This window comes from Salmo trutta, chromosome 9 (genome assembly GCF_901001165.1).
Source record: "Salmo trutta chromosome 9, fSalTru1.1, whole genome shotgun sequence".
Lineage (NCBI taxonomy): Eukaryota > Metazoa > Chordata > Actinopteri > Salmoniformes > Salmonidae > Salmo > Salmo trutta.
Genome location: NC_042965.1, coordinates 10,826,839 through 10,843,678, shown reverse-complemented (window position 1 = coordinate 10,843,678; position 16,840 = coordinate 10,826,839). Strand labels below are relative to the sequence as shown.

Genomic DNA, 16,840 nt, shown 5'->3' with positions numbered 1-16,840 from the left:
TCACTGACAGATTTGACACAGGTTCCAGACTGTGATTGGGCTACACAATCCACAGCTAGGCATTTTTGTTTTAAATATATATGCTATTGATCCTCTGTGGCTAAATTATAGGACGAGTCCTGGTGTAGTATTCTGAATTATTTCATTACTGTCTGAAAAGACATAAGTAATTCTATGACTTTAGCAAATGTATTTCAATTTGTCAGCTGAACCTCGGCAAGACGGAGCTGCTCCTCCTCCCAGGGAAGGACTGCCCGTTCCATGATCTCGCCATCACGGTTGACAACTCCCTTGTGTCCTCCTCCCAGAGTGCTAAGAACCTTGGCGTGACCCTGGACAACACCCTGTTGTTCTCCACTAACATCAAGGCGGTGACCCGATCCTGTAGGTTCATGCTCTACAACATTCGCAGAGTACGACCCTGCCTCACACAGGAAGCGGCGCAGGTCCTAGTCCAGGCACTTGTCATCTCCCGTCTGGATTACTGCAACTCGCTGTTGGCTGGGCTCCCTGCCTGTGCCATTAAACCCCTACAACTCATCCAGAACGCCGCAGCCCGTCTGGTGTTCAACCTTCCCAAGTTCTCTCACGTCACCCCGCTCCTCCGCTCTCTCCACTGGCTTCCGGTTGAAGCTCGCATCCGCTACAAGTCCATGCTGCTTGCCTACGGAGCTGTGAGGGGAACGGCACCTCCGTACCTTCAGGCTCTGATCAGGCCCTACACCCAAACAAGGGCACTGCGTTCATCCACCTCTGGCCTGCTCGCCTCCCTACCTCTGAAGAAGCACAGCTCCCGCTCAGCCCAGTCAAAACTGTTCGCTGCTCTGGCACCCCAATGGTGGAACAAGCTCCCTCACGACGCCAGGACAGCGGAGTCAATCACCACCTTCCGGAGACACCTGAAACACCACCTCTTTAAGGAATACCTGGGATAGGATAAAGTAATCCTTCTACCCCCCCCCCCCCCCCCGAAAGATTTAGATGCACTATTGTAAAGTGGTTGTTCCGCTGGATATCTTAAGGTGAATGCACCAATTTGTAAGTCGCTCTGGATAAGAGCGTCTGCTAAATGACTTAAATGTAAATGTAAATGTCAGGGGTGCTGAGGCACCTCCAGCACCCTTCCCATGGCTATGACTCTATAAGGAAATAAAGGGTGAATTGCAACGCTGGAGAGATGTGAGTTGCAGGCTGATGTCTATCAGAGCAGAGAGAGGGAGAGAGATCATAGAAAGTGAATCTCATTCTAGTTCTTTTAGAGATACAGGCACAATTATTTCTCTCACCACAGCAATGGACACGTGTTGGTTTATACAGACTACAATGTTGCGCAAACCATAAACCAGAGCCGGTCCAACACAAATCAATTATTATCTGTAGCCATGAAATGCTTTGAAAGGCTGGTCATGGCTCACATCAACACCATTATCCCAGAAACCCTAGACCCACTCCAATTTGCATACCACACCAACAGATCCACAGATGGTGCAATCTCTATTGCACTCCACACTGCTTTTTCACTCACACCTGGACAAAAGGAACACCATAGTGCCCTCAAAGCTCATCACTAAGCTAAAGACCCTGGGACGAAACACCTCCCTCTGCAACTGGATCCTGGACTTCCTGACGGGACGCCCCCAGGTGGTAAGGGTAGGTAACACCCTTTCTCACATCCTTTCTCACATCAGGGGTGCGTGCTCAGTCCCCTCCTGTACTCCCTGTTTACTCATGACTGCACAGCCTAGCACGACACCAACACCATCATTAAGTTTGCTGATGACACAACAGTGGTAGGCCTGATCACCAACAACAATGAGACAGACTACAGGGAGGAGGTCAGAGACCTGACAGTGTGGTGCAAGGACAACAACCTCTCTCTCAACGTGATGAAGACAAAGGAGATGATTGTGGACTACAGGAAAAGGAGGACCGAGCACGCCCCCATTCTCATCGACGGGGCTGTAGTGGAGCAGGTTGAGAGCTTCAAGTTCCTTGGCGTCCACATCACCAAAAAACAAACATGGTCCAAGCATACCAAGACAGTCGTGAAGAGGGCACGGCAAAACCTATTCCCCCTCAGGAGACTGAAAATATTTGGCATGGGTCCTCAGACCCTCAAAAGGTTTTACAGCTGCACCATCAAGAGCATCCTGACTGGTTGCATCACTGCATGGTATGGCAACTGCTCGGCCTCCAACCGCAAGGCACTACAAGGCATTACTACTACGGCAAGCGGTACCGGAGTGCCAAGTCTAGGTCCAAGAGGCTCCTAAATAGCTTCTACCCCCAAGCCATAAGACTCCTGAACAGCTAATCAAATAGCTACCGAGACTATTTGCATTGCCCCACCCCCTCTGGAACGCTGCTGCTACTCTGCTATTATCTATGCATAGTCACTTTAATAACTCTACCTACATGTACATATTACCTCAATTACCTCGACACTTGTGCCCCTGCACATTGATTCTGTACTGGTACCCCCTGTATATAGCCTCGCTATTGTTATTTACTGCTGCTCTTTAATCATTTGTTATTCTTATCTCTTACTTTTTGGGGAGTATTTTCTTAAAACTGCATTGTTGGTTAAGGGCTTGTAAGTAAGCATTTCACTGTAAGGTCTACACCTGTTGTATTTGGCGCATGTGACAAATTCTATTTGATTTGATATTGTATTTCATGTCTAGACAATATTTACCCATCCACTTAGCTAGATGTGGGGTGTTATAGCATATCCTTCACGTGACCCATCAATTTAGACAAGTGTGTCAGGGTCATCTAATAATGATAAGATATTGATTAAATATTTTGATCTGGACACTTTCTGTTTTTGATATTGCTATTATGCAAGTAACCACTTCAGTGTACTGTTTACACCTTCTATATCCTGTGCATGTGACAAATAACTTAGATTTTCTTATAGCGCGTGTTTACCACATGTCCTCACATATGATTCCTTAAAGAGATGGATGGGGCTAAGGCTTAAGAGGGTATGAACGATGCTGAATGGTTGTAGACAAAGAATAGCTCTCCAGCAGTTGTACCAGAACATTCAAGGGCCATTTTCTCAAAAGTGGGGTTACAGGTTTATCAACTTTCAAAGCAGAATTGCTTTCCCATTGTTCCTCAACTACAGTGTATGATATACCATATTCTAGCTCTGAGTCTCTACTTCTATCCAATGTAAAAAAACACAATTTCAAATTTTGCTACATAAGACCGAATCGAGGCGGTCGGTCACCTTTTTTAGAATTTCATAATTAATAAACATTATTTCAAATATCCGGCAAAAATCTGGTGTTTCTATTTCAAACGGTTTTGTTATATTTCACTCTTCTGTGATGTATATAAAGTGTAATATTTTGATGCAAACTCAAAATGTAATACAGTTCAAAATCTGACATGGTACAGGTGTCTTATTTTTTTTAAACCCATAGCCATGTGTGTGAGGTGTATACTGTTGTTTCAACATAGCTTTGTTTAAGACACTGTGACTGATTTAGCCCATTGCAGTAAAAGGTTGAAGGTCTTTTAATGGGGGATTTAATTACTGGTTGAAAACGTTAGAGAACTTGATTAATTACCAGTTTGGATCGGAATTAATCATTACACAGACTTATTGAATTACCATCACACACTGGACCCATGAGCATCCGACACTTTTGGTTATCTCTAAATCTCATCTTTATTTTCACTGTTCACACCCACCCTGACGGACATTCATTTTTATGATGATATATATTTAACCAGGCAAGTCAGTTAAGAACAAATTCTTATTTACAATGACGGCCTACCCCAGCCAAACCCGGACGACGCTGGGCCAATTGTGCGCCACCCTATGGGACTCCCAATCACAGCCGGGTGTGATACAGCCTGGAATCGAACCAGGGTCTGTAGTGACACCTTTAGCACTGAGATGCAGTGCCTTAGCCACTGCGCCACTTGGGAGGCCCATCATTATCATTATTCTGAATTACCTTTAAATCAATGTGGGCAAGGATGCTGACAAATAGGACAATCAGGTTAGAAGATACCATGGGAATTTCAGCAGGACAATAAGCTAAAACATAAGGCCAAATATGAACTGGTGTTGCTTACCAATATGACATTGAATGTTCCTGAGTGGTCTATATAAAGTTTTGACTTAAATCGGCTTGAAAATCTATGGCAAGACATGAAAATGTCTGTCTAGCAATGATCAACAATCAATTTGACAGAGCTTGAAGAAATGTTTAAATAATACTGTGCAAATATTGTACAATCTAGGCATTCAAAGCACTTTGAGACTTGCCCAGAAAGACTCACAGCTGTAATTGCTGTCAAATGTGATTCTAACATGTATTGACTCAGGGGTGTGAATACTTATGTAAATTAGATATTGTATTTCTGTATTTAATTTTCAATAAATTTGCAAACATTTCTAAAAGCATGTTTTCACTTTGTCATTATTGCGTATTGTTATAGATGAGTGAGAGAAAAAAATGGATTTAATCCGTTTTAAATTCAAGCTATAACACAACAAAATATGGAATGAGTCAAGGGGTATGAATACTTTCTGAAGGCACTATAAATTGGGTTGAGATCTGGTGACTGAGACACACACACACACACACACACACACACATATACTCTCAAATACAAATATTCTCGTTACTATAATTGAGTAGCTTTTCCGAGTACTGAAAGTGAGTCATTTTACTTTTACTTAAGTATGTTTAGAATGAAGTACTGTACTTAAGTACTGTTTCAAATCTATCCGTTACAGAGTACAATTTTGTAGACTATCCATAATAGCAGATCATAAGGTCACGTAAAGTTTGCAAGAGCACCTCAGAGCTAACTTTATTTTGTTTGAGATGTAATGTGATGTGTGTTAAAAACAATTTAGACAGAGGAGTCTGTGACCAGTTCTACTTCAAACACAGGAGAGGTGATGCTATGCAAGCTTTGCTTAACCTGGATGGCAGTGGTGGCAGCCTACAAAAGAAATACAGAATTTATCAATCTAATGCAACATCTATAGCCCCTTCTCTATTTCAGGGGGGTTTGCTCTTTCATTTTATTTTCCATGATATTCTGTTGTTGCCTCCAGAGCTAATTTGACACCAAATCCTTTAGGTATGTCCAGTGTGCCCTGGCACTCCTCATTTGACCTTGTATGGTGAGTGAGTGTGTGTGAGCGTGCATGAGTGAGTGAGTGAGTGAGTGAGTGAGTGAGTGAGTGAGTGAGTGAGTGAGTGAGTGAGTGAGTGAGTGAGTGAGTGAGTGAGTGAGTGAGAAAGGGAGGTAATGAGGGAATGAAAGAAAGAGGGAGTTTGTGTTTGAGGGAAAGAGGGAGTGAGGATATTTTCAAATATGAATAGCAATGATTTTTTTTTTATACTGCATATATAGTAATGTAGCAAAGTAAAAGTTGTCATAAATATAAACAGTAAAGTACAGATACCCCAAAAATCTACTTAAGTGGTAGTTTAAAGTATTTTTACTTAACTACTTTACACCATTGTATGTAGCCTACTGGTCATAGTTAAGACCTCATCATAAGCTGGTAATGACCACCTGATTCCAGCTTATTGCCTATTGTAAAAAGTATCGCTCTCTCTTTCACACACACTCACAGGTAGAATGACAACGTTGACATGATGATAATCTTTTCTATAAGTTATTGTGATCATCATCTCTCTCCCCCTTCTCTCTCTCACACAGAACACATACACACAGCTTTTTTTCTTTTCTTTTTTTACTCCTTTTTCTCCCCAATTTCGTGGTATTCAATTGGTAGTTACAGTCTTGTCTCATTGCTGCAACTCCCGTACGGACTCGGGAGACGCGAAGGTCGGGAGCCAACACGACCCAACCAAGCCGCCCGGACTGCTTCTTGACACAATGCCCACTTAACCTGGAAGCCAGCCACACCAATGTGTCAACACCTGGCGCCCGGCCCGCCACAGGAGTCGCTAGAGCGCAATGGGACAAGGCCAAACCATCCCCTAACCCAGACGATGCTGGGCCAATTGTTCCCCGCCCCATGGGTCTCCCGGTCAGGGACAGCTGCGACAGAGCCTGGACTCGAACCAGGATCTCTAGTGGCACGACTCTCTCTCTCTCTCTCTCTCTCTCTCTCTCTCTCTCTCTCTCTCTCTCTCTCTCTCTCTCTCTCTCTCTCTCTCAACCACCGCCTAAATTAAGGAAACTTAGCAGTCAAATCTTTTCAATTGAGAGGCTTTTGTTGTTTCAAGTGGTGGCATTGTTGTGTAGCCTACCGGGCGCTTTGTCTCATTTGCTCAAGCAATGCACTGAGCAAGCACGCTTGTCTGCCCTGTCCCCGAGCCTGCCTGCCGTCCTGTACCTGCCTGACTCTGACTCTCAAAGAGCCACCATTGGAAGACACGAGGAGTTACTGCAATGCCTTATGGAGGGACTCCATACCCTGGCAGAACGCCATGACCAGGCATTTGATACATTGCTGGAGAAATTCCGCAGATTCCCTACTAGGCAGCGGGCTACACCAGTAATCCCCCAGACTCTCAGCAACCCCACCACCAGCAGCGTTTCTTCCCAGCCTACCCCAGTGTCCCGAGAACCCCGCTTACCTCCCCCGGAGCGCTACGCTGGAGATTCTGGAACCTGCCGCGCCAGTTCGTACTATCATGGGATGATAGTATGATCGGGCCGGATAAGCTGAAGTTGATTATGCCCGAGTACCATTAGCCAGAGCCCAGAGAAATATGATTCTGCCGGTCTCTGAAAAAGCACGGCCCACATGAAGCCCCCAGAGTCCGAGTCCATGCAGAGTCCCCCAAGTCTCAAACGGATTAGACCCGATCCCAGCATGTTGACTGGGCACAGTATGCCAGGAGACCCTAAACCTCTTTGGTGAGCTCTGCCAGCTGTTGTTTGCCAAGTGTGCTAAGCTGAATCATGCAAACCCTGCTAAAAAAAGAACATTACTCAAATGTGTATAATGGTAATGGTTCTAGTGTCTCAATGCAATGGGCGCATGGCCCACAAACACTATGCACATGTTTATATAGATTGGAGTCTATTCATTTAGTAGAATTTAGATAACTGGTCAGTAGTTCCATCAGATTTCAACCAAAAAACAGATCAATCAAAATAAGATGTATTTTTCATGAAATCAAAAAGACGTCAGGAAAAAGACGACTAAATCTGGTTGTGACCTGGTTATAAGACATCCTGACCAGATTTCAACGAGTAAAATATGTCTTTATCACGTCGTATGCCCACTGGGGTGGGTTATAATCAAAGTGAAATGTCTCCAATCAATATTGTGCTAATATACTTCAACAAATGCCTGTGGAGAGGAGTCTAATGTGTTGTCCTTTTTTCAGTCAATAATGCTCAATGGAGGAGACTACATGGGGAGCCAGTATGTGTTGTCAGGGCTGTCTATCCCTCTCTACATGGACAAAATGCTGGATAATGTCATGGATGACTCCAAAGAGGAATTTAATACAACTTTAGAATCCATTGGTTAGAATGTAAAATGTCTATTCTCCCTTTCCCAACACCAACAAACACACACACGTTGACACAGGTTGAGTAGCAGTGCAGAGCCCCCTGATGGAGAGCAATTGTGGGGGGTTAGGTGCCTTGCTCAAGGGTACAATGGCAGGAGATGGTACATGGGATCAATGACCAACAGCCCTGCAGCTGCCAGTTCAGTTGCATTCCCATGTTTGTGTTGCCCGGCCCGGGGCTTAAACCAGCAACCTTCCAGCTGCTGGTCTGCCTTTGTTTCTCAATCCTGGTCGTGGGAAACTAAAGGGGTGCACAATCTTATTTTTGTCTGAACAATACACAGCTGATTCAAATGATCAACATATCAAGCTTTGATTTGAATCAGATGTGTAGTGCTAAGGCAAAAACAAAAATCTGCACCCCTTTGAGTCCCTAGGACCAGGATCAGGAAACACTGCTAAGCTAGGCTGCTACATGAGCAATGAATGAGTGCGGTGCCATGACTACAATGGTTCATGCCCAGGATGTAACAAAAATGGGGATGGAACTGAACTGGTAGCTGGAAGGCTCCCATGTACTATCTCCTGACATTGTGTCCTTGACTAATGCACAATTGCTCTCCACCAGGTGTTGCTGCACTGCATGATGTTGGGAAAAGCAGAAGACACATTTCCGTTCTAACCGATTGACAATAAAGTATCTACTTTCTCCATGTTCTTGTCACAAGATGACTCTGTTGCCTCTTATTGCACAACTGTACAAGTATTCCATGTATTGTACTACACTGCCATTACTGTATGTATGGCTATTATTTAATTGTGGAGTGTAAACTTTGAGTTGATGACAATGCCCACTTAAATATTTGACACTGTGAAAGACTAATGTCTCTCTTACTATGCCTACTTTGAATATTATTGTGAATGACTTGTTTATTGTGAAAGATTCTGATATTGTGAGATACTAATGTCACATTATAACATGTTTACTTTACCATCTTATGAGAGAGCTGAAATGAGAGGGCTAAAACCATACCTTTGAACTTGAGATGGGTTAAATGGAATTCTAACTGAAATATGAACACTGACAGGCCTGTAACATCTCACATAATATGAAATTAACTCCTGCAGAATTAAGTATTTATTGCAGTACAATGATACACCAAATGTTATTTTTGTCTCGAAAAAAGGAGTGGAGCTAAATGGTAAGATTGATTTATTTCAGTATGTCGAGCAAATGTGAATATGGGTGTGTTTTCAATGATTGTACCTTTTACATAACAGCCACACAAACGTAAACACACACACTAGAGAATGCTTTACACGGTAGCCAGGTAATTAGGTCAAATTCACGGGAGACTGGGAAAGGGCTTGAGGTGCAGAAATGTGCTCACATGATAATGATAGGCCTATTAGGCTGAACTTACACAGCCATTCTGACATCTTCTGAGATGGACCAGACACACTATCCAGACCCATCAGTGGTTAGGAAGCTCACATCAATACACACACATTTCCCATCTCTCTGTTAATGCCTTATACACTCATGCACACAGACCCCATCAGTGATTACAATAGAATTAATTTGCTATACACATGCAAATACAAACACGTCCACACACACACACACACACATTCAACTGGCCTGGTTTAACATCATAGAGATACAGTACTTGCTATGAGACTTTGATGCTGAGAGATCAAAAGAAGACTGGGGAGAACACAGACAAGAGCTCTATAGTAATGTGTATCAAAACGCATGGTTATAAACAGCCTTTAACATGTTCACACCAGGAAATGAATAAAGACAGTTTATAACCAGGTCTATAAATATCTTGTGACAGCCAATAAATTGCCTCATATGTTAATCACATGTATCACTCCCTCTCATACAATGTGCAAATACAGTGAACACAGGCACACAACCAAACCAGTGGAGGCTCCTCAAAGGAGGAGGAAGAGGAGAACCATTCACTATAAAAATAGTGAAACAAATAAAAACACATTGTTTTGCAATGAAGGTTTACAGTAGCCTCAACAGCACTCTGTAGGGTAGCACCATGGTGTAGCCGGAGGACAGCTAGCTTCCGTCCTCCTCGGTGTACATTGACTTCAATACAAAACCTAGAAGGCTCAGGATTCTCAACCCCTTTCATAGATTTACACAGTAATTATGACAACCTCCGGAGGATGTCCTCCAACCTATCAGAGCTCTTGTAGCATGAACTGACAGGTTGTCCATCCAAATAAAAGGATCAGATAATGAATCTAGTACTAAAAGCATTAGTTAGAGCCAGCTAGCACTGCAGTACATTATATGTGGTGAGTAGTTGACTCAAACAGAGAAAGACAATAGTTGAGCAGTTTTGAACAAATTAATTTCAAAAAAATTTAAGGAGAAGCAGCAGAGAGTGAGAACTTCACTTTCACTTACTTAGCTAGCTAATGCAGCTAATTTAGCCTACTCAACAACCTCACTCAAACAGAGAAGCACATTATTTATGTTAGCTAGCTGGTTAAGGCTATCCATTACTTCAACTCTTCCAAGTCAAATCAAAATCAAATCAAATTTTATTTGTCACATACACATGGTTAGCAGATGTTAATGCTAGTGTAGCGGAATGCTTGTGCTTCTAGTTCCGACCATGCAGTAATATCTAACAAGTAATCTAACAATTTTACAACAACTATCTTATACACACAAGTATAAAGAAATTAATAAGAATATGTACATAAAAATATATGGATGAGCGATGGCCGAATGGCATAGGCAAGATGCAGTAGATGGTATAGAGTACAGTATATACATATGAGATGAGTAATGTAGGGTATGTAAACATTATATAAAATGGCATTGTTTAAAGTGGCTAGTGATACCTTTATTACATCCAATTTTGAATTATTAAAGTGACTAGAGATGAGTCAGTATGTTGGCAGCAGCCACTCAATGTTAGTGATGGCTGTTTAACAGTCTGATGGCCTTGAGATAGAAGCTGTTTTTCAGTCTCTCCGTCCCAGTTTGATGCAAGTCAAGGTAAGCTTTCAGTTCAATTAAATTATTGCCACCGGGTAACTATTAAACTGCTATACACATGGATTGGATTGTGGGTTAGTTCCAATGATGTTTATAAACCCTGGTTTGCTGATGCTATGTTTTGGCTATTGAGAGGCTTTGAAGCCACTGGTCAGCCATATTGGTACTCCCCAGTAGGAGCAGTCCTCCATAGGAATGAATGGAATTCTTCAGTATTTCAATTCAATGTTTAACTGACAAAATTACATGTATTGAAGTACTTTTTTGTTTTAGTGTGGACAGTAACATTAGTATTCTCAAAAAATATACTTATTTTTAGCTAACATAATATAATTTAAAAGTATGCATTAAAGTGTCTGTAACCGAATAAATGTGTCAAAAATGATTGTACACATTAATAAATGCATTTACATAGCTTCCAAAATCTGTTTTTCGAATGGAGGATGAGTACCAAGATGGCTGGGAGGTGGCTTCAATACAACGCCCCATGTCAGTCATCTAGGCTTTATATACCGTACATCATTGGTTAGTTATAGTTATACGTTTTTTTGCCTGGTCCCAGACAGTTGTTGTGTTGTGTACTGAAGTCCATAGGCGAAGTGAAAATATCAGAGGAGGAGAGCAGTAGATGTGATGATGCTGTGAAAGTGAACTGTGTGTGCGGGTGACTTCATTATATTGAGCTCCAATATGCTGTAATAGAAATAAGGCCATGATCATACTTTTTTAAAATAATAATCTTCCTCCCTAATCATAAACGGCACCCACCACCAGAGAACATTTGTTACAGCGTGGTCACTTTCACCCAGCTAAGCAAAACCTCAAGGAAGGCACATCAAGAATGAATCACGCATCTAATCAAATCAAACAAATCCAATCAGAGTTTATTGGTCGTGTACACAGTTTGGAAGATATAGCGGGTGCAGAAAAATGATTGTGTTACTAGCTCCTAACACTGTAGCAAAAAATGCCAAACAGAAAACAGGGTGGTGTAGATTGGATATAACACTATCTGAACCTAATTGCTCAGATATCTTCACCAAACAGTCATTGTACACAGTATAATGGCCTTTCTTCCTGGCAACCTCCTCCTGTGTCAGCCTGGTCCCAGCCTGGTCTGTTTGGGTTGTCTTACCAATAACCAAATAGGAGTAGGTAAGACAGCACAAACAGATCTGGGAGAAGCATATTCCTGTGTAAATGTACTTTTAGGTGTTTCTTAACCACCCTCTTATGTCAATCTCAAACTCCCCCACCTGCCACCCCCAACCCCCTACATTCATCGTCCCTCTCCTCCTACACAACCTTCTCTCCTACTCCACTTCTCCTCCTCCTCCACTCCCCAGCCCCCTCTGGTACCCATACCTTGAGCAGGCGTACGGATGGTAGGAAGGCTGCGGCGCACAGTTTCCTGATGGTCCAGTTGATTGGCCGCGGAGGATCCGGCTGCTGGTTCATGGTTCCCGCTCCTCCCGCCTGGCTTTTCCCGGATTTTCCAGGAAAAGAGCCCCTCCGGGGGGGCAAAGCAACGGCGTCTCCAGCCAAATAGAACAACTCAGATCCCGGCAGAGCATGACCCACAACACCAGACCACCACCTTCATCCTTGTTCCACGGCAGGTCAGCCCTTCCTTCACCTGGGTGCCCTTCCTCCCCCCTCTCTCTCTCCCCCACCCCTCCCTTCCCACCCCACAAATCCACGGGGTCCGACGGCCGAGTTCCGAGCACCTGACGCATCCAGCCCTCTCTCCACATGCAGTATCCCACTATCCCAGTATCCCAGTATCCCAGTTGACCCGGTGCATATGTTCCAAACTAGCAGAGCAGAACAGAGTAAAGAACAAACAAAAGGCGACGGAGAAAGAGGAGAGAAGAGAGAAGCAAAAAGGAGAGGAGGAGCGCAGCACAGCACGGCAGCTCAGAGCATAGCACGTAAACTGAGCAGAGTGACAGGGAGCTGCACAGCACCGTCTCCAAGACGAAAGAGAGAGAGAGAGAGAAAGCAAAAGAGAGAGAGAAAGAAAGAGAATGGACAAGGTACAGAATGGATAAGGCTGATTGAAAGAGAGAAAATAAATAAATGAGGTAAAGAGAGAGTAAGATGGAGAGCAGAGCTTGAGCACAAGCAGAAAGAGAAGGAGGGAAAGAAAAGGAGATTAGAGAAGAGAAAGGAGAGCGAGAATAGCAAGCAAGTAAGAGAGAGGGGGGGATTGATGGAGAGAGGTATGGCGTGTAAGAAAGATGCAACGAGAGGAGTGAGTGTCACAGACACACCTCCCTTCATTTGGAATGGAGATTAATAGAATGTAGGAAAAAATAGAACATTCAAATCAGTATAATTTCAATACTGAATACATCAGTAATCATCTATGTTGGTAAAACCATCAGAATGGCTAAAGCAAGCACTTTTTTTATCAAATTGAAACCTCCTCCTAAAAATATGTTGTAGCAAATACTGAGTAAAAATGTCCATACTGCAGACCTCTCTCTCTCGATCTATCTCTTTCTATCTCTGAGAAGACTTAGAGGACTCTCTTACCTTGCTCTGGTATTGATTCCTCTCTAACCTTCTCCACCACGGCTCAAAGGGATTCTTTAATTAACATCCTCTTCACGTGGGAGAAAACTTTAATAGCCCCTCCCTAGTGAATGCTATTGATTTACACCCCATAACCACAACAATACCTTGCCCACAGGGTCAAGCTGGGAAAACTCTCTAATCCAATAATACAAACCTTCATAAAAAAAATGTGATGCTAATGTGATGATGTCCTCAGTGGCAACCTTCACAAGTTCAGACTGGTACAGACCGATTCAATAAGCAGTCTTTCAATAACATAAAATATTTTTTTTGACAGGGGGTGTGGAAAAAAATATGTTTTTACGCATCATTTAGATATTTTTCTGATTATAATTTATGACATTTGGTAGGCTATATGTTAGGCTACACAAAGTTTCTCTTTTGTCATTAATTGATGCTTTAGAATACTAAATAAAGCCTTGTTCACCAGAATAAAGTCGTAAATCCATAGTATGAATGCATCATCAACAATTTGACATCATAATATTTTTCTCTTTAATGTCTGCTTCTCTCCTGGAGCGTGGACATTTAGAGACCTGGGGATTTTCCATACAAAATCATTTTGACCGGTTTTAAGGAAATGAAAATGTGTGAAAACAATCCAACATGTTTCTGATAGATTGTGTTTCAGTTAGTCTTGGATGCATAGGCCTATTTTCTGTGGTTGAAAATGAAATACTGTCAACTTTTATGTCGGTGAAAAAAATTGCACGTTTAGAGTACATAAGACATACATTTGCATTCTCTAAAGATGCTGAAACAAATCATATTTATCCATTCCCATTCCAGAGACGAAATGATCATTTGGTCTATCTAGTTTACATATTTATTCATGGTTCTACTGACTCCAGGAGAATAATTTTTCAAATCATGCAAGAAAAACATATTTTTTTTATAAAGTTCAATGGGCATACTTATGTAACGAACATGAGTTTGGAGGGTTACAACTGAAATATTAAAGGGGAACTGCAACTGCTGATTAGGGCTTGTTTTTTGCCTTGCTCCTCAAGAAATGCTGGCGCCATGACAGAAGCCAAACGTGAGTTGGCTTGGGGGTGTGGTTTGACGTGAGTGTTTCTTGGTGTGTCCTTGACAACTATGCCACATAACATTCAAGATAGTTGGGAACAGATTTTTTATGTCCCAATACCATGGCATCAGATTTATGAACTGATATACAAAACAACAATTGACACATCAATCCGTTCTTTTCAATTAAAACTATTATATAAAATTCTCGCCACAAAAAGAAGGCTCAATATATGGGGCATTGAACAGTCATCCATGTGCAGACTCTGCCACAAGGAAACAGAACCAATAGATCATCTCTTGTGGTTCTGTCCTTCGGTGGCTCACTTTTGGTGTCAGGTCCAAGACTGGTTGTTAAGTCATAATTTCTGTGTTCAGATGGACCTGCAAACAGTAATGTTAGGGGATCTGAAAAACCACAATCAATCAATGGGAAATATGATTATACTCTTAGATTAGCAATACAATTTTAGGACAATCACAGTAGAAATGGTACAAATAGAGAGGTTCAGAACCTCGTAAGACATCATGTATTGAAAAAGCAAATAGTAAAATGGTAGTGGACTGAGAAAGATGGGTTTGTCTGGGGAAATACGAGGGTTGGAATTATAATGAACGTAACATGTTTCATGAGCTGAAATAAAATATCCCAGAAATGTTCCTTAATATGCACTAAAAGCTTAATTCTCTCAAATTTTGTGCACAAATGTGTTTACATCCCTGTTAGTAAGCATTTCTCCTTTGCCAAGATAATCCATCCACCTGACAAGTGTGGCATATCAAGAAACTGATTAAACAGCATGACCATTACACAGATGCACCTTGTGCTGGGGACAATAAAAGGCCACTCTAGACTATGCAGTTTTTTCACACAACACAATGGCATGTTGACTGTAGGAATGTTGACCAGAGCGCATTCCGGAGAATTTAATTTTCATTTCTCTACCATAATCCGAGGCGGTAAATGTCGTTTTAGAGAATTCGTCAGGACGTCCAACCTGCCTCACAACCGCAGACCAGGTGTATGGCGATGTGTGGGTGAGCGGTTTGCTGATGTCACCGTTGTGACAGAGTGCCCCATCGTGGAGGTGGGGTTATGGTATGGGCAGGCACAAGCTACGGACAACGAACACAATTGCATTTTATCGATGGCAATTTGAATGCACAGAGATATCGTGACGAGATCCTGAAGCACAATATCGTGCCATTCATCCGCTGCCATCACCTCATGTTTTAGCATGATACTGCACAGCCATGTCGCAAGAATCTGTACACAATTCCTGGATGGTAAAAATGTCCCAGTTCTTCCATGACCTGCAATACTCACCAGACATGTCACCCACTGAGCATATTTGGGATGCTCTGGATCGAGTTCCTGCCAATATCCAGCAACTTCGCACAGCCATTGAAGAGAAGTGGGACAACATTCCACAGGCCACAATCAATAGCCTGATCAACTCTAAGCAAAAGAGATGTGTCACGCTGCATGAGGCAAATGGTGGTCACACCAGATATTGACTGGTTTTCTGATCCACACCCCTACCTTTTTTGCATATCTGTATTCCCAGTCATGTGAAATCCATAGATTAGGGACTAATAAACGTATTTCAAATGACTGATTTTCTTAAATTAACTAACATATCGCGTTTATATTTTTTGTTCAGTATAAGATTGGAGTGATTGGTTGACTGGCAGATACACTTGGAGTCCAGTATAATTAGGAAATAAACTTTATTGATGTCTATATTTGATAGACTTCAATTATATCTGCTAATTTCATAGCTGATCTAAGGTGATCTAACCCCTTACAAAAATAATTTTGCCTATCATTTTACTGCAAGAAACACTTAATTCTGCAGGAGTAAATATTATAATAGGCTACATGTGAGGCCTACAGTCAGTGTCCAGACTTCAGTTACTATTCCACCTATTACTGTTCCCATCTGAACTTCAAAAGGTGCGTAAACCAGGGGGTGCTATTATTGTGACAGGCTAATCTTTTACCGGTATGGCGTACCGCCCCTATTTATTTTACTGGTACTCTGTACCGACTTAGTTTCACTCCTGGGTTACACCAGTACAAACACACACCACACACACACACAGTAACACTCCTGGGTTACACCAGTACAAACACACACCACACACACACACAGTAACACTCCCCAGTTACACCAGTACAAACACACACCACACACTCAGTACTGTGTGCCCTCAGACCCACAAGTTCACGGCAGCCACAAACAGGGGCCATACACAATTATTTTTTTAAACAGAACAAAGACAATAACTGAACTGAATTCACCATTCATTCTAACAAGAGAAAAGGTTAAAGGGCAACTCTGCCACTTTTAACATTTGGGTTGTTATTATGAAGTATTTAGTGATGTCCTACACAGTTTAGTGTAATATTATGATTTCATGTCTATTGACTGTTAATTGATGAGCACAATCGGGAAATTGCTTCTCTGTAATGTTTTCTAGGAGGATCCCTGAGATGACTAATAAAAAAAAGTATGGACAGTAATTTTCAGCGATCTACTGTATATAACCCTTCGGTAGTTTTCTGGTCATATTGGAACTCATATTGCAACTCATATGTTGCTCTGGTTGTCTTGGTCTAATAACACCTGTAAATATTTGTAATAGACTCAAAAACCTATAGAATGATATTTATAGTCAGCTTACTCAAACCCCCATGATTCCATTTGGAAAACCACTC

The 16,840-nt window shown here is 42.1% G+C and overlaps 1 protein-coding gene across 2 annotated transcripts in view; it reads right to left on the bottom strand.

Moving 5' to 3' along the window:
* Positions 1 to 12,153, bottom strand: part of trpm3 (transient receptor potential cation channel, subfamily M, member 3) — a 242,754-nt gene extending 230,601 nt beyond the window's left edge. For both annotated transcript variants that reach the window (XM_029762368.1, XM_029762369.1), the window contains exon 1: positions 11,875 to 12,153. In XM_029762368.1, coding sequence (XP_029618228.1) covers positions 11,875 to 11,967 — 93 coding nt within the window. In that variant the 5' untranslated portion in view covers positions 11,968 to 12,153. The remainder of the gene's footprint in view (positions 1 to 11,874) is intronic.
* Positions 12,154 to 16,840: the final 4,687 nt, after the last annotated feature.